Source organism: Mobula hypostoma, chromosome 6, assembly GCF_963921235.1.
Source record: "Mobula hypostoma chromosome 6, sMobHyp1.1, whole genome shotgun sequence".
Taxonomy (NCBI): Eukaryota; Metazoa; Chordata; class Chondrichthyes; order Myliobatiformes; family Myliobatidae; genus Mobula; species Mobula hypostoma.
The window spans coordinates 98,973,296-98,997,920 of record NC_086102.1 but is presented as its reverse complement, the minus strand read 5'-3'; the positions used below and the strand labels follow the sequence as shown (position 1 = coordinate 98,997,920).

The 24,625-nt window shown below is 48.8% G+C and overlaps 1 protein-coding gene across 6 annotated transcripts in view; it reads right to left on the bottom strand.

Moving 5' to 3' along the window:
- hspbap1 (hspb associated protein 1) overlaps window positions 1–24,625 on the bottom strand; it is a 314,662-nt gene that overhangs the window by 110,386 nt on the left and 179,651 nt on the right. Inside the window, exon 5 of one of the 6 annotated variants that reach the window (XM_063051320.1) lies at window positions 4,162–12,049. The exons of the other annotated variants lie outside the window; for them this stretch is intronic. Coding sequence (XP_062907390.1) covers window positions 6,841–8,070 — 1,230 coding nt within the window. The 5' untranslated portion in view covers window positions 8,071–12,049 and the 3' untranslated portion in view covers window positions 4,162–6,840. Of the gene's footprint in view, window positions 1–4,161; window positions 12,050–24,625 lie in introns of those variants that run through there. 6 annotated transcript variants of the gene reach the window in all.

Genomic DNA, 24,625 nt, shown 5'->3' with positions numbered 1-24,625 from the left:
GAATAAACACACATGTACACAGAACTAGGATAATAGGATCAATCAAGCTCTATCGCAGTCTAGGGGTAAAATGTTCAATCACAAGTGACAGAGTTCAGTTTAGTTCAGTTCGCAGCAATCGTTGTTGTGCCGTTGAAGAGAGAGCAAGAGAGAGTGAATGCTGATATTCAAAATCGGATTCAACAGACCTTTGATATTTCTCGCAGTTAGCTTTCGGGCAAGCCCTTTGTAATGTCTTCTGAGGTCACTGACTGTGACCCCTCCGTTTTCAGACACGATCGTTCCTCTGCGGTGAACCCAGCACCCAGGCAAGGGTGGACACACACACCAGGTTCCCGCCGACCGAATCTTTCCACCCTGTGCGTCTATGGCTGATCCCGTGACCACCCTCCAAAACTCCCACCGACTTGTGGGGCGCACCGCTTTCAGGGTCTCGATACCTCGTGGTGTCGTGAGTGGTGTCTCGTGTGGTGTCTGTTGCCTTAGCGAACCCGTCCCTTTTTATCCCCCTGTTGGGGTATCGCCTGTCCATCACTTCAAACAGTTCAGGTTCAAAGCAAACCAGTCTTGACAATACCCAGACCGGTGCCTCCTTCCGTTAATCTCTCTCGTCTCTTCATTAACATTTCCAAATGCTGCTCCATTGTCTTACTTATCTCTCTCCTGAAGACAGGTGGCAGATCAACTGTTGATCCCACTGGTGATAGCACAGGACAGTCAACATCTTAGTCTATGTGTACTTTCATCACAGCATCCTCTCCATAAATTCCTCACTCTCCTTACAATGGGGCAATCAGAAGCGCACGTTACTCTAAATGTGACCTAGCCAAACTTTTGTATACAATGGCAATACCATTTGCCAACACTCAATGCCCCAAGCAATGCAGACAAGCCTTCTCTAGCATTATATATAGGAAGTGACAGACTTGCATTCAATAGGGAAAAATCTAGCTATATAGGAAAGCAGAATATAATTAAAACCTAGTCAATGTAGTCTTATGAAAGGTAAATCATGTTTGATAACGTAGTTTGAATTCCTTAACAGGGAGAATTGATGAGAGAAACCTCTAGATGTATGTAGTTTTCTAAAGGTCATTTGACGTGGTCCACTCTCCTCTCCTACCAGATTGTTTCTTTTTCAATGCTTTACCTCTCCCAGCTGTTACTTTAGCCCCCCTCCCCCACCCATCCAACTTTCCCCCACCTGGCTTCACCTATCACTTGCCAGCTTGACTCCTTGCCTGTTCCCCACCTTCTTATTCTGGTGTCTTGCCTCTTCCTTTCCAGTACTCATGAAGGGTCCTGGCCTGAAATGTTGACTGTTTATTCCCATCCACCAATGCTTCCAGACCTGCTGAGTTCTTCCAGCATTTTATGTGTGTGCTACTCTGGATTTCTTGTGTTAATGATCTGACATGGAAGGCTGGTGAATAAATTAAAAGCCCATGGTACTGGAGGAAGTGCTGACAACTTACCGTTCTCATGGAAAGCAAAGAATTGGCATAAATAGGTCCTATGTGCATGCAGTACAGCAGTGATCAGTTGCTGGTGTGCAATTGTTTACTATTTCATAAATGAGCTGATGGAAGGAACAGGATACAAGACTTCCAAATTTACTAATCACATGAAGTCAAGTTGAAGAGCATGTTGTGATATGGATACTGCAATTTTGATATTAATAAATTGAGTGTGCAAAAGACTGGCAAATGGAGTTTACTATGGGGAAGTGAGAGATCTTGTACTTCGGTAAGAGACATAGCAGATTATCTAAAGGGAGACAGAAAACCTGAATGTGAGTGAACTACAAAGGGGTCCAGATATCCTAATGCACAATTCACAGAAAGTTAGCAGGCAATGCCAACAAGTAGTTAAAAAGACAAACTGCATTTGGCCTTCATTGCAAAGGGTTGGAGTTTAAATTTACAATTATACAGGGTGTTGGTGAGGCCTCACCTGGAATACTGTGCACAATTTTGGTCCCCTTACATGCATAGAAGTAGAGTAACATTAGAGACACCATAAAGGAGATTCACCAGACTAATTCCTGGGATGAGAGCATATAGAAACATAGAAAACCTACTGCACAATACAGGCCCTTCGGCCCACAATACTGTGCTGAACATCCGAGCATTTAAAAATTACCTAAGATTACCCATAGCCCTAGCTACTCTTCATGTATCCTACCAAAAGGTCCTACAAACTAGATTTGTATTCCTTTCTGTTGAGGAAGGGTGACTTTTTTCCCCAAAGATATAATAAGGTGGGATCTTATTCCAATAACTAAGATCTGAAGTGGGCTTGACAGGGTAGATGCTAGGATGCTAGTGGAAAGGGCTCGATAAGGGACATAGCCACAAGGGACCAGTAATTTAACTATCAATGTACACAACATTCTCTGCCCTAATCATCTTCATTACTTCTGCTAAAACCTCAGTCTGATGTGTGTGACAAGATCTTTCCCACACAATGCCATATCGACTACTCCTAATATTTTTTCAAATGCAAGTAAATCCTGTCCCTAAAAATAAAGATGTAAATAAGGTTGAAGGAGTACAGAGAAAATTTACAGGAATGTTGTCAGGTCTGGAGGACCTGAGTTATAAGGAAAGATTGAATAGGTTAGAACTTTATTCTTTCGAACGATTGAGGAGATTTGATAGCGGTATATAAAATTATGAGGGGTATAGTTAGGATAACTGCAGGCATGTGAACAGGGATATAGGCAGATGGAATTAGTTTAGATTGTTACTATAGTTGATGCAGGCATGGTGGGCTGAATGGCCTGTTCCAATTGGTTGAAAATCTCACTGGTGGCAGGGCTGTTGACATCATTTTTGAACTTTGCTATGGATTAATGGCACTGCTGCAAACATAGGTTCCTTACCACTAACTGAAAGCTCATTGGCCTATGATTTCCTGGATTATCCCTATAGCCTTCTTAAACAGATGTAAAGAGACAGTCTACTGTTAAGGGCAAGACTCCTAACAGGACACGTAAAATGCCGGAAGAACTCAGCAGGCCAGGCAGCATACATGGAAAAGAGTAAACAGATGATGTTCAGGCTGAGACTCTTCATCAGTTCCATATATGCTGTCTAGCCTGCTGAGTTCCTCCAGCATTTTGAGTGTGTTGCTTGGACTTCCAGCATCTGCAGATTTCCTCGTGTTTGTAAAGACTCTTAATGGTGCTGATGAGCAGGATTGGTGGTTCATAGTTAACTATATAACATATAACCATATAACAATTACAGCACGGAAACAGGCCATCTCAGCCCTTCTAGTCCGTGCCGGACTCTTACTCTCACCTAGTCCCATCGACCTGTACTCGGCCCATAACCCTCCATTCCTTTCCTGTCCATATATCTATCCAATTTAACTTTAAACGACAACATCGAACCTGCCTCAACCACTTCTGCTGGAAGCTCGTTCCACAGAGCTACCACTCTCTGAGTAAAGAAGTTCCCCCTTGTGTTACCCCTAAACTTTTGCCCTTTAACTCTCAACTCATGCCCTCTTGTTTGAATCTCCCTCATTCTCAATAGAAAAAGCCTATCCACGTTAACTCTATCAATCCCCCTCATAACTTTAAACACCTCTATCAAGTTCCCCCTCAACCTTCTACGCTCCAAAGAATAAAGACCTAACTTGTTCAACCTTTCTCTGTAACTTAGGAGATGAAACCCAGGTAACATTTCAGTAAATCTCCTCTGTACTCTCTCAATTTTATTGACATCTTTCCTATAATTCGGTGACCAGAACTGTACACAATACTCCAAATTTGGCCTTACCAATGCCTGATACAATTTCAACATTACATCCCAACTCCTTTTCTCAATGCTCTGATTAATAAAGGCCAGCATACCAAAAGCTTTCTTCACCACCCTATCCACATGAGATTCCACCTTCAGGGAACTATGCACCATTATTCCTAGATCCCTCTGTTCTACAGCATTCTTCAATGCCCTACCATTTACCATGTATGCCCTATTTTGATTAGTCCTACCAAAATGTAGCACCTCACATTTTTCAGCATTAAACTCCATCTGCCATCTTTCAGCCCACTCTTCTAACTGGCCTAAATCTCTCTGCAAGCTTTGAAAACCTACTTCATTATCCACAACGCCACCTACCTTAGTATCATCTGCATACTTACTAATCCAATTTACCACCCCATCATCCAGATCATTAATATATATGACAAACAACATTGGACCCAGTACAGATCCCTGAGGCACACTGCTACACACCGTCCTCCAATCTGACACACAGTTATCCACCACTACTCTCTGGCATCTCCCATCCAGCCACTGCTGAATCCATTTTATTACTTCCCTGAAAGTGGCTACACAGGTTAATAGGGTAGTTAAGAAGGCATATGGAATGCTTGCGGGAGGAAAAGATGGCAGCACGCGCAGCTCTCCGGTGAAATGGTATCGTATCTATTAAATAGGGGCCATGGCCAATTCTGATTTGATCAAGACAGACGTGAGAAGCAGAGGAACATCTGGAGAAATTTCTGGAATGCCTGGTTCGCTGCTGTTTTTACTGTGTGATCGAGAATCTCCGAAGGGTAGGCCCCAAAATCCCCGGCTTTCCCTGCTGCTGGCAACCGAGGCTGAGGTCGAAACGTTCAGATAGAGATGGTGCTCGGTACTTGGTGTTGGAGGGCTGATCAGAGCTCGAAGTTTTCGGACAACTCAGATTCGGACTGTGGTCGGGCATGGCAGGGAGAGTTTTGTTCCTTCTCCCGTCCGCGTGAGATGTGGGACTTTCGAGAAACTTTGAACTTTTTTACTGTGCCATGGACTGTTCTTCATCAAGTTATGGTATTGTTGCACTGTTGTAACTATATGTTATAATTATGTGGTTTTATTAGTTTTTCAGTCTTGGTCTGTCCTGTATTTTTGTGATATCACACCAGAGGAATATTGTATCATTTCTTAATGCATGCATTACTAAATGACAATAAAAGAGGACTGCATGTCCTCATAATCTAATCTAATCTAATCTAATTAGTCGAGGCACTGAGCTCAAAACTCAGGAAGTTATGTTGCAGCTTCATAATTGAATTGAATTGAATTGACTTTATTACTTACATCCTTCACATACATAAGGAATAAAAATCTTTATATTACGTCTCCGCCTAAATGTGCAATGTGCAATTTATAGTAATTTGTAAGAAATAGTATATACAACAGGACAGTCAATATAGCATAGGAATACAATTGTATCAGCGTGAATTAATCAGACTAATGGCCTGGTGGAAGAAGCTGTCCTGGAGCCTGTTGGTCCTGGCTTTAATGCTACAGTACCGTTCAATAGACAATAGGTGCAGGAGTAGGCCATTTGGCCCTTCGAGCCAGCACCGCCATTCAGTGTGATCATGGCTGATCATCCAATCAGTACCCCATTCCTGCCTTCTCCCCATATCCCTTGACTCCGCCCTCATTAAGAGCTCTATCTAACTCTTTCTTGAAAGCATCCAGAGAATTGGCCTCCACTGCCTTCTGAGGCACAGCACTCCACAGATCCACGACTCTCCGGGTGAAAAAGTTTTTCCTCAACTCCGTTCTAAATGGCCTACCCCTTATTCTCAAATTGTGGCCTCTGGTTCTGGACTCCCCCAACATCGGAAACATGTTTCCTGCCTCTAGCGTGTCCAATCCCTTAATAATCTTAGATGTTTCAATCAGATCCCCTCTCATCCTTCTAAACTCCAGTGTATACTGTTACGTACCCCGTAACTGGGTTGCCAAACCAGCAGAAATGGAACACCCGTTGGAGTCTGGATTACTAGGAACTAATAAAGTCTTATTAAAGAAATAAGTAATACAGTACACTAATCATAAGGATATAAATGTAACAGGTAGGCAATGATAATACACACATATACACAGAACTAGGGTAATAGGAATCAACCAAGCTATCGCAGTCTAGGGGTAAAATGATCAGTCTTAAGTGAAGCAGAGTTCGCTTCAGTTTAGTGCAGTTCGCAGTAATCGCTGTTGTCGTACCGTTGGGGGGAGAGAGATAGAGAGAGAGAGAGATAGAGATAGAGAGAGAGGGATAGAGAGAGAGGGATAGAGAGAGAGGGATAGAGAGAGATAGATAGAGATAGAGATATAGAGAGAGAGAGAGAGAGAGGGGGGAGAGGGAGAGGGAGAGAGAGAGAGAGAGAGAGAGAGAGAGAGAGATGCAATTTGGTTTCAGGCAGACCTTTTGGATGTCTTCGCAGTTGGTTTCAGGCAGACCCTCTGATGTCTTCTATCCCGCTGTGGTCACCGACCGTGACCCCTCCATTCCAGATATGATCGTTCTTCCGCGGTGAACCTGGCACCCAGGCAAGGGCGGACACACACCCCAGGTTCCCACCGATCGTACCTTTACACCCTGTGAGCCTCTTGTCGGTTCCTGCGAACCGGACATCCAAACTCCCACCAACTTATGGGGGGCACACTGCTCTTCCCAGGGTCTCGTGGTGTGTCGCCTGCCTTAGCAAACCTGCTCCTTTTATCCCCCTTCTGGGGTATCACCTGCCCATCAAACTTCAAACAGTTCAGGTTCAAACCAATCGGTCTGTCAATAGCTGAATTGTGTTTCTTTCCCGTTAATCCCTCTCTTCTCTCTTTTTAGCATTTCTGAATGTTTCTCCATTGTCTTTCTTATCTCTCTCATTAGCATCATCAGTCCGGTACCTCTGCTGGGCGTCACACATAACACCCCCACCCTTAAAAGGATTTTTACTGGGGTAAAAATTATGGGCATGAATGCACATTTTTAGATACACACTACTATACAGGTAGTCATCAGCTATTCGACTAATACAGAGAACTTTAAGTTTTAACACCTTGACAGACAATCAGCAATCACATTGTCCGTTCCTTTTATATGTTTTATTCTAATATCAAATTCCTGTAAGACCAGGCTCCAACTTAGTAAGCGTTTGTTTTTATCCTTCATAGTGGCCAAAAACACGAATGGATTGTGATCAGTGTAAATTACCAGTGGTTTCCATGCCGGACAAATATAAACCTCCAAATGTTGTAATGCTAGTATGATTGCCAGTAATTCCTTCTCCACAGTGGAATAATTTCTCTGATAGACATTAAACTTCTTAGAAAAATAAGCCACTGGGTGGTCAATCTCCTCTTTGTCTGTCTGCAACAGCACCGCCCCGGCTGCTTCGTCGTTAGCATCTGTTGCTAGGGAGAAGGGTTTTGAAAAGTCAGGCGCATTCAATACAGGGTGGTGACACAGAATCGCCTTCAGACTCTCGAAGGCTTGTTGACAAAGGTCATTCCACACAAACTTCGCATTCTTCGGCAAGAGCTTAGTAAGAGGGAGGGTAATATCCGCAAAGTTTTTGCAAAACTTCCGATAGTACCCCACCATCCCCAAAAACCTTCTCAGGGCTCTCTTGTCCGTTGGGATGGGAACTTTAGAGATAGCCTGCACCTTAGCCTGCAATGGTGCCAGCTGCCCCTGTCCTACCACATATCCCAGATAAGTGACCTGAGCGTGGCTGAACTCACTTTTTGCGAGGTTTACTGTCAGGTTGGCTTCAGACAGCCGTTTAAACAGCTCCCCTACTGCCACAATGTGCTCCTCCCACATGTCACTCCAGACCACCAAATCATCAATATACGCTTCTGTGTTCTTTAACCCTTTTATCACTGATTTAATCATCCTTGGGAAGGTCCCTGGGGCGTTTTTCATGCCAAAAGGTAGAACATTATACTCGCATAACCCGGATGGAGTGACAAATGCTGAGATTTCTCTAGCCCGGTCAGTTAAAGGAAGGCACCAGTACCCTCTTAGCAAACCGACCTTTGTGATGTACTTAGCTCTCCCCACTTTATTGATGCAATCGTCTACCCTTGGGATGGGGTAAGCATCAGTTTTTGTGATGGCGTTCACTTTTCTGTAATCTGTACAGAATCGTATGCTCCCAACGACTTTCGGGACAACCACACAGGGAGACGCCCATTCCGATTTGGATGGCCTAATAATATCTGTGGCTAGCATGTGTTCAATTTCTTTCTCCACTAGCTTGCCCTTCTCCAAGTTCATCCTATAGGGGTGTTGCTTAATAGGCTGGTCTGAGGTGACAACAACATCATGTACTGTCCCCTTGCATTGCCTCGGGACATCCGGACACACATCGGCATGCCGGTTAATTAGCTTTATCAGCGGCTCGCTCTGTTCAGGGGTAAAGTGAGAGACCTTATCAGCAAAGTTGGCCAAAACAATAGAATAGAGTTCTCCAATCTGGTCGGCACCATATTTATCTTTTCAAGATGGGTTTTCCCCTTATCATTTGGCACCCCAGCCTCATTAATTTTCGTGATAACACCAATTAGATCTGCTTTCTGATCGTGGTAAGCTTTTAACATATTAATGTGTACTAATTGGGTTGGCTTACGCCTGTCTGGCGTTTCGATAACATAATTCAAAGAGTCTATCTTTTTAATCACTTTGTATGGACCGTGGAATCTCACCTGGAGGGGGTTGGTTACCACTGGAAACAGAACTAAGACCCCATTGCCCACTTGAAACACTTGTTCGCGGCACGTCTATCACACCACTGTTTCATTTTAGTTTGGGATTGTCGTAGACTTTCTTTGGCAAGGTCACAGATCCTTTTAAGCCTCTCATGAAATTTTAAAACATAGTCAATCACATTGACTTGTACTGCCGGACTGGACCATTGCTCTTTCAGTAAGGTCAGGGGTCCTCTGGGCCGATGACCGAAGACCAGCTCGAATGGGCTGAACCCCAATGACTCCTGAACCGTGTCCCTTACAGCGAATACCAGAAGGGGCAAGGCATCATCCCAGTCCCTAGCATTCTCTTGACAATAAATTTTAATCATGGTCTTTAATGTTGCGTGGAATCTTTCCAACACCCCTTGGGACTCTGGGTGGTACGCGGAGGCCAAAATCTGCTTTGCTCCCATCTCACCCAACATCCGTCGGAATCTGTGAGATGTGAAGACACTCCCCTGATCTGACTGGATTTCCCTGGGCAGCCCCACTGTAGTGAAAAATTTCACAAGCGCCTTTACCACTGCAGGAGCCTTGGTGCTTGCCAGGGGCACAGCCTCCGGAATCCTGGTGGTGGCGCACATCATAGTCATCACATACTCTCGCCCACTCAGTTCTGGGCAGGGGACTGACAAAATCCACAATTATTTGGGAAAAAGCTTCCCTGAAAGCGGGTATCCATCGAAGGGGCGCTTTAGGCAGGACCTGATTCGGCTTTCCTACCACCTGACATAAATGACACCGTCTACAACATTCAATAATATCCTTCCTCATGTTCGGCCAGTAAAACTCTTTCATAATTCTATCGACTGTTTTCCTCACCCCAAAATGTCCACCGAGGGGTATCTTGTGGGCCAGGTTAAAAATCTCGTCCCTATAAATTTTCAGCACTACCACCAGGTGTACCACCACCCACTCCTCATCTGCGGGCACGGTACCTGGTCTCCACTTCCTCATCAGTACTCCCTCCTCCACATAATAGCCCACTGGTTCCCTTTTTATTTCTGCTTCGGAGAGAGCTGTCTCCGTCAAAACCATCAGCTCCTCGTCTCGTTCCTGTGCGCTAATGATAAATCTACCTCAACTCCCTCACTTCCTTCCGCTCCACTATGCACCTGTTTCTCGCTTTCTAACCCCCCTCCCCCCACCCCTGGTACAAGGCTGGTAAAAACATCTCAGCTAAATCTACATTCGCTTCGGCAGCCTTTCTGGATATGCGCCGAGTCACTGCGCAAATGGGATAAACCTGTGAGTCCATGGGCGGGTCCTCAGTCCTGGCAGGCTTGCTTGTCAGCTTTACTGCTGAGTACACATCTCCACCCGCAAGGTCGTTACCGAGTAAGACCTCCACGTCTTCCATTGGTAATTCGGGCCTCACCCCTATCGTGACCGGTCCAGAGACCAAGTCACCTTTTAGGTGTATCTGGTGCAAAGGTACTGCTTAAGTCCCTTTCCCAATGCCTTTTATCACACTGACTTCCCCAGTCTCGGTCTCTGAACTAAAGTCTAACACCCTCCTTAAGATCAATGACTGACAAGCCCCAGTATCTCTCCAGATCCGTACTGGAAATGGGTTTGACCCTCCTTCACCGACACCAATCTGGCTGAAATGAACTTCTCGTGCCCTTCCTGAACTCTATCAGGCCTCTTCTCCCCTAGCGGTTTGTTTGCCGGCTCAATACAGCCAGTTGGAGTCGTCATTTTTCCTTTCCCTGTCTCCTTCTTTGGGGCAAAACACCTGGACGCAATGTAACCGGCTTTCCCACAATTATAGCATACGACCCCAGGAGACTTCCTACCAAACTGCTTCCTGTCTTCCTTATCCTTCTCACTAGTCCTCGGCTTACTTTCTGGCTTTTCCGGCGGACTTTCTCCGCCCTTTCGACTACCCTTCTGCTAGTTCTTACTCGGGGTAAACTTTGCTTTGTGTGTCAATGCGTATTCATTCGCTAACTTAGCAGTTGCGGCTAAGGTTTCTGCCTCTTTCTCATCTAGATAGGGCCTCATACCTTCAGGGACACAACCTATAAATTGCTCAATCAGTATTAGCTGTAGCAGTCTGTCATAATTCCCAGTGACCCCTTTCGAGGTGCACCAACGCTCACAATACATCTGCATCTCACGGGCAAACTCTAAATACGTGCGGCCCCACTGCTTCCTCACATTCCGGAACCTTTGCCGGTATGCCTCCGGGACCAACTCGTAAATCCTGAGTATAGCCTCTTTCACTACATCATACCTCTGGGCATCTTCTGCGGACAATGCCGAGTCAGCTTGCTCAGCCTTCCCCTTAAGTACGCTCTGAAATAAAACAGCTCACTTATTCCTCGGCCAGTCCTGACTTGCAGCGACTTTTTCAAAATGTAGGAAGTACCGATCAACATCGGCTTCCTCAAATGGGGGAACCAACCTAACCTCCTGAGTCGCCCTGAACCCTCCACCTTGGTTTGGCATTTGGCCCCTCTCCAGCGTCATCTTTAACTTCTCCAGCTCAAACTCCCTTTCCTTCTCTCTCTCTTCTCGTTCTAACTGCCTTACTCTCTCTTCCCCTTCTAACTGCTTCTCTTCTTGTTCTAATTGCTTCTCTCTTTCTTCTCGTTCTAATCGCTTGGCTTGGAACTTGTGCTCGAGTCTCAATTTTTCCGTCTGCAGCTGCACTGCTTCTCCACCAGGTTTGCTCATAGACACCACCTCCAGCTCCCCGTGGGGAAACACACCGCTACATATATAATGCTCAGTGATAGCTCTGTGCATCTCCGCTCTCCTCATTGTCGGCTTCCCCTTACAAAGATTCAACCGTTTCGCAACAGTCGCCAATTCTGATTTCCTGGCATTCTCTAATGCCTCCAAGGTTGGCGCCTTTAGAAATTCCTCAATCTCCATTTCTGCTGTTTGCCCTTTCTTTCTCTCTTTCGGGAATTTTAACCCAATCAATTTACCCAGTCCCAAACTTGGCGTTCAAAATCCTGGACGAGATCCCCACTTATGTTACGTACCCCGTAACTGGGTTGCCAAACCAGCAGAAATGGAACGCTCATTGGAGTCTGGATTGCTAGGAACTAATAAAGTTTTATTAAAGAAATAAGTAATATAGTACACTAATCGTAAGGATATAAATGTAACAGGTAGGCAATGATAATACACACATATACACAGAACTAGAGTAATAGGAATCAACCAAGCTCTATCGCAGTCTAGGGGTAAAATGATCAGTCTTAAGTGAAGCAGAGTTCAGTTCAGTTTAGTGCAGTTCACAGTAATCGCTGTTGTCGTACCGTTGGGGGGAGAGAGAGAGAGATGCAATTTGGTTTCAGGCAGACCTTTTGATGTCTTCTATCCCGCTGTGGTCACCGATTGTGACCCCTTCGTTCCGGATATGATCGTTCTTCCGCGGTGAACCCGGCACCCAGGCAAGGGTGGACACACACCCCAGGTTCCCACCGATCGTACCTTTACACCCTGTGAGCCTCTGGTCCTCTCTCATTAGCATCATCAGTCCGGTACCTCTGCTGGGCGTCACACATGACAATACCAGCCCAGTCGCTTCAATCTTTCAACATATGACAGTCCCACCATCCCGGGAATTAACCGCATGAACCTCCGCTGCACTCCCTCAATAGCAAGAATGTCCTTCCTCAAATTTGGAGACCAAAACTGTACACAATACTCCAGGTGTGGTCTCACCAGGGCCCTGTACAACTGAAGAAGGACCTCTTTGCTCCTATACTCAACTCCCCTTGTTATGAAGGCCAACATGCCATTAGCTTTCTTCGCTGCCTGCTGCACCTCGGATGGTATCAGCCCGAACAGTTTGTGGTTGGGATGAATCAGGTTCCCAATGATCCTTCGGTCTATTTTTACCCACCTGTCTCTGTAAATGTCCTGAATAGTAGGAAGTTCACATCCGCAGATGCACTGGGCTGTCCGCGCCACTCTCTGCAGAGTCTTGCAATTCAGGGAAGTACAGTTCCCATACCAGGCAATGATACAGCTGGTCAGGATGCTCTCATTTATGCCCCTGTCCTAAATTCTTAGGGTTTGGTGACTCATACCAACTTTCTTCAACCGTCTGAGGTGAGAGGCACCGTTGTGCTTTTTTCACCACACATCCAGTATGTACAGACCACATGAGATCCTTGGTGATGTGTATGCCAAGGAACTTAAAGCTGTTCACCCTCTCAACCCCAGATCCATTGATGTCAATACGAGTTAGCCTGTCCCTATTCTTCCTGTAGTCCACAACCAGCTCCTTGGTTTTTGCAACATTGAGGGAGAGGTTGTTTTCTTGACACCACTGTGGCAGGGTGATGACTTCTTCTCTGCAGGCTGCCTCGTGAATATTTGAGTTACTCTTGTTAGGCCACATCTGGAGTATTGCATACAGTTTTGGTCACCTCATTAGAGGAAAGATGTCGAGGGTGCAGAAGATGTTTTCCAGAAAGCTGCCTGGATTAAGGGCATGTGCAACAATGAGAGGACGGACGGCTTGGGATTGTTTTCTCCTGAGCGGCAGAAGCTAGGGATGACCTGATAAAGGTTTCTAATATTATGTGAGGCATAGATAAGCAGACAGACAGAATTTTTTCCCCCCAGGATTGAAAAGTCTACTACCAGAGGGCATGCACTTAATGTGAGGGGGGTAATTTCAAAAGTGTGAGGGGTAATTTTTTTTTACGCAGTTGGTGCCTGGATGGTGGTAGAGGGAAATGCATTAAGGAATTTTAAGAGACATTTAGATAGGCAGGAAAATGGAAGGTCATGGACCTTTTGTAGGCAGAAAGGATCAGTTTGATTGGCCATTTGATTATTTATTTAGTTTGGCACAACACTGTGGGCTGAAGGGACTTTTCCTGTGTTGTACTCTTCTATACTCTAGTTGCATTGGTCCTGTTGAATCTGACCTATTCTGAACGAGTTCCCAGTGTCCTCCCCTGCACTTTGCTGCATCATTCTCCCTTTCTTTACCCAAAAGTTTGCTTTTGATCATGCTACTCCAACTGATCTTTAATGAGATCATATCTGAATAAAACAGGGACAAAACTGCAGGCACTTTGGCCCATCCAGTTCGTGCCAAACCATTTGAACTCCCACTGACCTTTACCGTGACCATAGCCCTGCACACCCCTATCATCCTTGTACCTATCCAAACTTCTCCTAAATGTTGAAATCAAGCTGGCATGCATCACTTGCACTGGCAGCTCATTTCCCACACTCTCACGAACCTCTGTGTGAAGAAGTTTCCCCTTTTTCAGCTTTCACTCTTAACTCATGATCTCTACTTATAGTCCCACCCAACTTCAGTGGAAAAAGCCTGCTTGCATTTATCCTAACTATACTCCTCATAATTTTATATACCACTATCAAATCTCCTCTCAATCTTCTACGTTCCAAATGTAACGTTCCGTTATATTGGCTCGTATATGTCTAGGGGAAATCCCGCCCAGCATCTGCCTCAACACTCCCCACAGCGTCGGTCGCCGCCCGAATCAATCCCAAACATCAATCATCAGCCAGCACACCCAGTAAATTTTAACAAGTACACTTTATGGATATTACTAATTCTATGACATTAATATGAATTTGATACAGAGAGGAAAGTAATGAAAAAAAAGGCGCCAACACTTATCGAAGTCCAAGTTCTTCGCGTGCTACCGTTGGAGCTCAATCGAATTCTGAAGACCACCCGAATCCTGTCGACTCACGGCTCCGGATCACCCGGAGTGATCGACCGGAGCCTCTCCGCACGTCCGCCATCCTCCCCGTCTCCCCGCCAAAAACCCCCACACGTCCATGGTCCTCCCCGTTTCTCCTCCGACTCCCCGCCAAAAACCTCCGCACATCCGCCGTCCTCCCTGTTTCTCCTCCAACTCCCCACCAAAAACCCCCGCACATCCGCCGTCCTCCCTGTCTCTCCTCCAACTCCCCGCCAAAATCCCCCGCACGTCCGCGGTCCTCCCCATCTCTTCTCCGACTCCCCGCCAAAAACCCCGTGAACTGTCCTCCCCGTCTTTCCTCCGACTCCACGCCAAAAACTCTGTCTCTCCTCCGACTCCCCGTCAAAACCCCGTCCGCCGTCCTCCCCGTCTCTCCTCCAACTTCCCGTCTCTCCTCCGACTCCCAGCCAAAAACCCCCGCACGTCCGCGGTCCTCCCCGTCTCTCCTCCTACTCCTCGTCTCTCCACTGACTCCCCGCTAAAAACCCCGTCCACCGTCCTCCCCGTCTCTCCGCCAAAAACCCCTGCACGTCCGCGGTCCTCCCCGTCTCTCCTCCTACTCCTCGTCTCTCCACCGACTCCATCGCAGCGGGCTCTTCCCTCGCCCCGCGCCCTCGCAGAGTCCTAGTACTAGGCGTAAACTCCCATTCGGGCTCTGGGTCCATCTTCACCTCTCGACCCAGTGGTTCCGATGGAGTACCTTGACAGGCCCCTTCCCCTCCTCGGGTCTCACCCGGTAAACAGGGAGATTTGGCATCTGACTCTCCACCACACAGAGCCGGTTCGCCAACTTGTGCTTACCAGGTAGTCCTAAATTCCAGATAAGGACTCGATCTCCCGGCAATAGCTGGACGAACTTTACTTTCTGGTCATACCTCTTCTTATTCCACTGGTTCTGCTTGGTGGCTGCCACCTCAGTCAACTCGTACACCCTTTTCAACTCTCTCCTCATATCGAACACGTACTTCAGACATGGCTTCGAAGGTATTTCCCCCGCTTCAGTCCCAAAACACAGATCAATGGGCAACATCGCTTCCCGTCTGAACATCAGATAGTAGGGCGAGTACCCTGTAGCATCATTGTGAGTACAATTGTAACAATGAACCAAATGGGCAATGTGCTGACTCCACTTACTCTTCTGTCCAATCTCCAAGGTGCCGAGCATGTCCAGCAGGGTCCAGTTAAACCTCTCGGGCTGAGGATCACCCTGTGGGTGATAGGGGGTGGTTCTGGACTTTTCAACCCCAAGCATACTCAGTAATTCATGGATAAGCCTGCTCTCGAAGTCCCGTCCCTGATCACTGTGGATCCACCGGGGAAGGCCATAATGAACAAAGTACTTCTCCCATAACCCCTTCGCCACTGTATTCGCTTTCTGGTCCTTAGTAGGAAAAGCCTGCGCATATCTAGTGTAGTGATCCGTGAGGACCAAGACATTCGCGGTGTTGCTGGTGTCTGGCTCAATAGACAGGAAATCCATACACACCAGGTCCATGGGTCCCGCACTCTGCAAGTGGGATAACGGGGCCGCCTGCGCAGGCAAGGTCTTCCTCCTGACGCAACGGCTATAGGTCTTACAGTATTCTTCCACCTCCCCCCTCATCCGGGGCCAGTAAAACCGGTCCTTGACTAATCCACAGGTCTTCTCTACCCCTAAGTGCCCGAAATCATCATGTAGAGCCTGGAGCACGGTCTTCGGATACTTCTCAGGCATGACCAGCTGCCAGCACCGGGGGTGGTCCGGAGGCGACGTGACCCGATACAGGACGTGGTTCTTCAGCTTCAACCGAGGCCACTCCTTCAGTAGTGGGGGAACAGAGGCATGCTTCGCCTTCTCCACCTGCCCCATATCACCCTGGCTAACCGCGTACCAGATCGTGCCAATGCTTGGGTCATCACACTGAGCCGCCTCTACTTCCTGGGGACTCAACTCCGGCAGCTGCCTGTTCCTCAGAGCAGTCAAATTACAGTAAACAGTGGGCAGCGCGTCATTGTCAGCCCCCAGTTGATCTACTGCTCGATCAGTTCCCATCTGTGCTCCTACTTCCCCGTCGCTCCCAACTTGACACATGGCCTTTACTCCCTGGGCAGGGACACTCTTCCACTCCTCAGCCGTGCCCGACTCGTCATGCACCTGACGAGACAGGGCATCTGCATCGATGTTTTGACTCCCCGGGCGGTACTTCAGGCTGAACTCATAGGCAGACAAGGCTGTTAACCGCCGGTGCCCAGTAGCGTCCAGCTTCACCGAGGTCAGGATATAAGTGAGTGGGTTGTTGTCAGTTCTCACCTCAAACTGGGCTCCGTACAGGTAGTCACTCAACTTGTCCACCACTGCCCATTTCAACGCCAAGAACTCCAGCTTGTGAGTGGGATAGTTTCTCTCAGATGGCGACAAGCTCCGACTGACAAACGCCACCGGCCTCAATCCGTTTCCCTGTTCCTGGTACAGGACAGCCCCAGACCGTCGTGACTGGCATCAGTGTGTAGAACATACGGCTTCCGGGGATCAGCAAACGCCAACACCCCGCGGGGCCTGTGTCAGCGCCCTTTTTAGAGATTGGAACGCCTCCTCACATTGAGCATCCCACCTCAATCCAAAAGGTTCCCCCGGGTTCAAGTATCCTCCTACCTCTGGCCCTCAGTCTCCCTTCCTCTTCCTCCCCACAGGTGGATAGCCACACAGCAGCTGGTTCAATGGATGACTCATTTTCGCATATCCTTTCACGAATCGCCGGTAATATCTGCAAAACACCAAAAACGAGCGTAAGGCGCTCACCTTCTGAGGTCTCGGCCAGGTGGTTACTGCGGCTATCTTACCCGGATCAGTGGCCACTCCATTTCGCGAGATTATGTGCCCGACATAACTGACCGACATCTTGCAGAACTGACATTTATCCAGGGAAAGTTTTAACCCTTCCTCCTTCAGCCGACTCAGCACCTTCAGCAGTCGCTTCTCATGTTCCTCCAACGTAGATCCAAACACTATCAGGTCGTCCAGGTACACCAATACCTCCAGTAGGTTCATGTCCCCCACTGTCCTCTCCATGAGCCGCTGGAAGGTGGCTGGGGCCCCCGAGATGGCTTGGGGCATTCGTTCGAACTGGAAAAACCCCAGGGTGCAGATAAAGGCTGTCTTCTCTTTATCAGTCTCACTCATCGGAATCTGGTAATACTCACTCCGCAAATCCAAAACACTGAACCACTGTGCACCACTCAGACAGGCCAAGGCATCTTCCACCCCCGGGACTGTATATTGGTCGGGAACAGTGCGGCGGTTCAGGGTCCTGTAGTGCACGCACATGCGTACCTTCCCATTTTTCTTCCTTGCCACCACTATGGGGGACGCATAGGGGCTTCGGGACTCCGCAATAATCCCTGCATCTTTCAACTGCCGCACATCTGCCGAGTGCTCTTGGAACACCCCACATCAAACTCGCGCTGAGAAAAGACATCCCCTAACTTCAGCATCTTCTCCACCAGCCTGCTCTTATACGCCGGCGGTACAGGGGAGTCTTCAAAATTAAAGGCCTCCTCGGTCAGCCGCCTCCCATTTCCCAATAGTTTCCCTCCAGTGGGCTTCATGGGGACGCTGGACATCACCATCACCGGGAACAAGTGCGCGAGGGGCATCCTGCGCTTAAAGATGATCTCCCGCTCCGTTATGTTCCTTACCATCACCCTCATCCGCCGTGCCTGTACAGCTGAGGGTCTCTGCAATTCAGGTCTCACCAGTGCCCCAGCCGGGAACCGGGACTCCCTTTCCAGGTCGACAGGGGCATCTACTAGCAGAGCCTTGCCCGCCGGTACTCCAGGGAATCTGAGGGTCCCCATCACTAATGCCACCTCCCCTGGCTGTATCACCTTAGGCCTCGCCTGAGTGCACCACACCGTCCCTCATTTGCACTCAGGATCCAGCCCCTGAGGGTCACTCACTCCTTTGTACACCGCTTGGAACACGGGGTGTACCGAGAGGGTCTCCGGAAAGTTCTCCCCACCGCTTCTTCTTACAGGCTCTTGGGATTAGGTTGGGACAGGCTCCTGGTTAGTCCCCACCAGCAGGGCAGCACCACCGGTTTCCAACGGGTCCGGAAAGACCAACACCAGCGTCTCAAAGGCTTCCGACACTCCCGCATCTCCCTCCGAAAATTCCAATCTCACTGACAAGTACCCATCGTACGGGTAATCACCATCACTTATGCCCCAAATCTCCAATGCGTTAAACGGAGTTACTGGCAAATGCTTCAGATATTTCTTGTAGAACGACCGGTATAGTAAGGTAACCTGCGACCCGGTGTCAATGATGGCTTTCGCAAAGATTCCCTCCATCCGTAGGGACACGCTGGAACGGGGTCCCACCAGTCCATCAGGAATTTGGGCTTGTTCTTTCTGGGGTTCCATAGCGGTTTTCTGGGAACGTGTTCCTCCCGAGACTCCAGTCTGATCCCTCACTGAGCCTCTCTTAAGTTTCCTGACATCTCTCCCTTCTTGGTGGCCCGGAGGCCCTCCCCCCTCGGCGCATCTCGTCTCTCACAATCCCTCCACAAGTGGCCAGCTTCCCCACAGCGGTAGCACGCCCCCAGCCACTCACATTCCCGCCGGAAATGCCCCTCTCTCCCACAGTTATAGCACCCGCTACCCGCTGCCTCTCCCCTTCCGATAAGCCCCCCCGGGGACCCCTTGGATTTCTCTGATCTCACCCCGGCTACCACCTCCTGAACCGCTGAAGACCGTCCCTGAGGGTCCGAGCCCCCTGGTCGGCCCGAAGCACTCTCCTCGGCCCGTACCTCTCTGATCAGCTATCTGAATGATGGAGGGGGGCTCCACTTAAATGACTGCTGTACGCTCCAAGCCACCCTGTCATCCTCCCAGGAACTGCTACATATCTGATTCATCCTTAACTTCGCCACTTCGTCTGCCCTCATTACCCCTCGTCGCAGCAACCCCATCAGCTTTCCTTCCAGCCGGAAAACATATTCTGAGAGCTTTTCCCCTCTTCTCTGCCCCATCCGTCAAAACTCCGCTAAATGTTTCCAGGGATTCCTGACAGTCCAAACACTTCCTCCAAAGCGTCCAAACACTCCGACAGGGAAGCCGAGGGGCGTTCCGCTCTCAGATCGCGGACCACACGGGCCGCCCCGCCCCTTAAGCTTTCCACCAATCGCTGTCTCTTTTCCTCATCCGAAACTGGCCACACCTCTAACAACTGGGATGTATCCTCAACCCAGGTCTCATATTCATCCTCCCCTTCCAGGGTGGGCCTGGCTCCCGAGAAAATTATCAGCTTCGGGCGGTGCCCCTCAACCCTTCTCGCCAGGGAGGTAATGGCAGCCGTTAACTCGGCAGTCTCATCACGCCCATGGGGGCAGGGCCTGGCCAAACCTTCCCACGCCAAACCTCCACCCCTTGCTACTGGCAACCCCCCGGGGGCCTCATCTAGCTCCTCCTCTGGCACCTCCTCACGCGTCCTCTGGGAGGGTGTGGAGACCCCACGGCCCTACCTCTCCCTGGACGTGGACTGTCGCTGGTAGTTCCAACGTCATGACGTCGGCACTTGTCCGCACCAACATCCAGCTGGACTCCAGTTCCTTCCCACACCTTCTAGCTATAAGTTCTACCTGCCCGATACCTTTAATCAAACTCAACCCTCGCACCAGTACATCTGCTGGAATGCGATAATGGACCCCACTTAACACGCACGCATGATTCACTGCTACCTCCTCCAATTCACACCAACTTACAATCTTATCTCGATCCATCTTCACACCACTTAAAGCGACGACAATTACAACTTTACCGAAAGTCCAAATCCAGGACGGTAGCCCCCACTTGTAACGTTCCGTTATATTGGCTCGTGTATGTCTAGGGGAAATCCCGCCCAGCACCTGCCTCAACACTCACCACAGCGTCAGTCGCCGCCCGAATCAATCACAAACATCAATCATCAGCCAGCACACCCAGTAAATTTTAACAAATACACTTTATAGATATTACTAATTCTATATTAATATGAATTTGATACAGAGAAGAAAGTAATGAAAAAAAAAGGCGCCAACACTTATCAAAGTCCAAGTTCTTCGCGTGCTACCGTTGGAGCTCAGTCAAATTCAGACGACCATCCGAATCCTGTCGACTCACGGCTCCGGACCACCCGGAGTGATCGACCAGAGCCTCTCCGCACGTCTGCGGTCCTCCCCGTCTCTCCTCTGACTCCCCGCCAAAAACCCCGTCCACTGTCCTCCCTGTCTCTCCTCCGACTCCCTGCCAAAAACCCCCGCACGTCCACCATCCTCCCCGTCTTTCCTCCGACTCCCTGCCAAAAACCCCTGCACGTCCGCGGTCCTCCCCGTCTCTCCTCCAACTCCCTGCCAAAAACCCCCACACGTCCACCGTCCTCCCCGTCTCTCCTCCGACTCCCCGCCAAAAACCCCCGCACGTCCACGGTCCTCCCCGTCTCTCCTCCGACTCCCCGCCAAAAACCCCCGCACGTCCGCGGTCCTCCCCGTCTCTCCTCCGACTCCCCGCCAAAAACCCCCGCACGTCCGCGGTCCTCCCCATCTCTCCTCCAACTCCCCGTCTCTCCTCCGACTCCCCACCAAAAACCCCCACACATCCACCGTCCTCCCCGTCTCTCCTCCGACTCCCCGCCAAAAACCCCATCCACCGTCCTCCCCGTCTCTCCTCCGACTCCCCGCCAAAAACCCTGTCCGCAGTCCTCCCCGTCTCTCCTTCAACTCCCCGCCAAAAACCCCGTCCACCGTCCTCCCCGTCTCTCCTCCGACTCCCCGCCAAAAACGCCCACACGTCCACCGTCCTCCCCGTCTCTCCTCCGACTCCCCGCCAAAAATCCCCGCACGTCCGCGGTCCTCCCCGTCTCTCCTCCGACTCCCCACCAAAAACCCCTACACATCCACCGTCCTCCCCGTCTCTCCTCCGACTCCCCGCCAAAAACCCTGTCCACCGTCCTCCCCGTCTCTCCTCCGACTCCCCGCCAAAAACCCCCACACGTCCACCGTCCTCCCCGTCTCTCCTCCGACTTCCCGCCAAAAACCCCCGCACGTCTGCGGTCCTCCCCGTCTCTCCTCCGACTCCCCGCCAAAAACCCCGTCCACTGTCCTCCCCGTCTCTCCTCCGACTCCCCGTCTCTCTTCCGACACCCCGCCAAAAACCCTGTCCACTGTCCTCCCCGTCTCTCCTCCGACTCCCTGCCAAAAACCCCATCCGCCGTCCTCCCCGTCTCTCCTCCGACTCCCCGCCAAAACTCAGTCCACAGTCATATCATACAGCATAGTATCCGAAAACAAAACGATACATAACCACCCATTGGCTAATAGAACACTGCTATCTCACTTTAAAGTAAAACAAACTGCTAGCGCAAACTCTCTTCAGCGTTTAACACAACAAAGCCGCATTCCCCAGATTAACATAACAAAGTCACCATTTTAACTCTAACAAAAAGCAAGACCCTGTACACAAAGAATACAGTTCTAACTTATTCAATCTTTCCTTCTAACTCAGGTCCTCCAGACCTGACAACATCCCTGTAAATTTTCTCTGTACTCCTTCAACCTTATTTACATCTTTCTGGTAGGTAGGTAATCAAAACTGCACACAGTACTGCAAATTAGGCCTCATCAATGTCTTATACAACTTCAACATAACATCCCATTCTCTGTACTCAATAAAGGAATGGTAATCCATGCATGAAGCCAAAAGAGATGGCCCTATCTACCTCTGATGCCGCTTTCAGTGAATTACGGACCTACATTTCCAATCCCTTTCTTCTACAGCACTCCTCAATCCCCTATCGTTCACTGTGTAAGACCAACCCTGGTTGGTCCCACCAAAATGCAACACATTCCACTTGTCTGCATTAAATTCCATCTGCCATTTATCAGCCCATTTTTCTAGCTGGTCCAGATCCCGATGCAAACTCTGATAGTCTTCCTTGCTGTCCACAACAACCCCAATCTTGGTGTCTTCTGCAAATTTACTGATCTAGTTTACCACATTATCATCCAAATCATTAATATAGATGACAAACAACAATGGACCCAGCACCGTACCCTGTAGCACTCCCCTGGTCATAGGCCTCTTGTGACAGAGGCAACCATCTATTACCACTATCTGGCTTCTCCCACAAATTCAATTTCTCATCCAATTTACTACCTCGTCTTGAATGCCAAGTGACTGAACCTTACTGACCAACTTCACATGTGGGATCTTGTCATATGCCTTGCTAAAAGCTGGTCCGGATGGAATACCTGGCCGTGTGCTCAGAGTCTGTGCAGGACAGTTAGCCAGGGTCTTCACGGACATTTTCAATCTGACCCTGGCACAGGCAGTTGTCCCCATAAGCTTCAAGATCGCCAGCATCGTGCAAGTGCCGAAGCATTCCACTGCCACGGGCCTGAATGACTTCCGCCCAGTTGCACTCACCCCCATCATGGCAAAGTGCTTTGAGAGACTGATTCTATCACATCTGAAATCCTGTCTGCCCACTACCCTGGACCCCCATCAATTTGCCTATCGCACCAACAGGTCTACAGAGGATGCCATGTCCACGGCACTTCATTCTGCCCTGACCCACCTGGACAGCCCCAACTCTTACGATAGAATGCCGTTCATTGACTTTAGTTCAGCATTCAATACTGTGATCCCCTCCAAGTTGATTGTCAAACTTCACCAGCTTGATATCAGCTCCTCCCTTTGCAATTGGACCTTGGACTTTTGGACTTTCAGACTAACAGACCCCAATCTGTTAAGTTAGACAACCTCTCCTTCTCCATTCTCACACTGAATATCGGTGTGCCTCAAGGCTGTGTGTTGAGCCCTCTTCTGTACTCCCTTTTCACCTTTGACTGTGTTCCTGTACACGGTTCTAACTCCATAATTAAGTTCGCAGACGACACCATGGTGGTTGGCCTGATCAGAGGAGAAGACGAGACGGCCTACAGGGATGAGGTCCAGCACCTGGCTGTGTGGTGTGCTGATAACAGCCTGGCCCTTAACACCCAGAAGACCAAGGAGATCATTGTGGACTTCAGGCATGCTAGGAGCCACACTCATGTCCCCACCTACATCAACGGAGCTGTAGTGGAGCGTGTATCAAGCTTCAAATTCCTTGGTGTCCACATTTCAGATGATCTCACCTGGGCCTTGAACTCCTCCATCCTGATCAAAAAGTTGCAACAGCGCCTTTATTTCCTGTGGAGCATCAAGAAAGCTCATCTCTGTCCCAGGATAGTCCCTGATGGACTTTTACCGCCGTACCACTGAGAGCACACTCACCAACTGCATCTCAGTGTGGTATGGCAATTGTCCCATATCGGACCGCAAAGCACTCCAGCAGGTGGTGAAAACTGCCCAGCGGATTATTGGCACCCAATTGTCCATCACTGAGAACATCTACCATAAACGCTGCCTGGGCAGGGCAAAAAGTATTATCAAGGATGCATCTCACCCTAACCATGGACTTTCTAACTCTCCTCCCATCCAGTAGGCACTACAGGAGCCTCCGTTCCCGCACCAGCAGGCACAGGAAGAGTTTCTTCCCTGAGGCTGTGACCCTGCTGAACCTCACATCACAGTGCAAAGCAGTATTGCACCCATATTGGACTGTCTCAGTACTTTAGTACTCAGTACTCAGTAATAAAAGTAGCACTTACTTTTTATTTGCAGTTATTTTGTAAATAATACTATTCTTTTGCACTTCTGGTCAGATGCTAATTGCATTTCATTGGCTTTGTATCTATACTCGGCACAATGACAATAAAGTTGAATCTAATCTGATCTAAAATCCATTTGGACATCCACTGCCTTGGCTTCATCAACTATCCTGATAAGATTGGTTAGACCCAAACTACCACGCACGGAACTATGTTGACTATTCCTAATCAGTCCATATCTAAACAAATATTTATATATCCAGTTCCTTAGAATACGTTCTGGTAACTTTCCCACCACTGATGTCAGGCTCACTAGCCTATTAACTATTATTTTTACAGCCTTTCTTCAACAGTGACCATAAGACATAGGAGCAGAATTAGGCCATTCACCCAGCGAGTCTGCTGAGCCACTCATCGCTGATCCCACTCAACTCCTTACACCTGCCTTCTCGCCATATTCTTTGATGCCCTGACCTACCAGGAACCTATCAACTTTAGCCTTAAATACATGCTCACACTGCAGTCTGTGGCACAAATTTTCTACTCTCTGGCTAAAGAAATTCCTTCTTACCTCTGTTCTAAAAGGTCACCCCTCAATTTTGAGGCTGTGCCCTCTGGTTCTGGATACCCCCACTATAGGAAACATCCTCTCCACATCTGCCTTATCTAGTCCATTCAACATTTGATAGGTTCCCTCCCA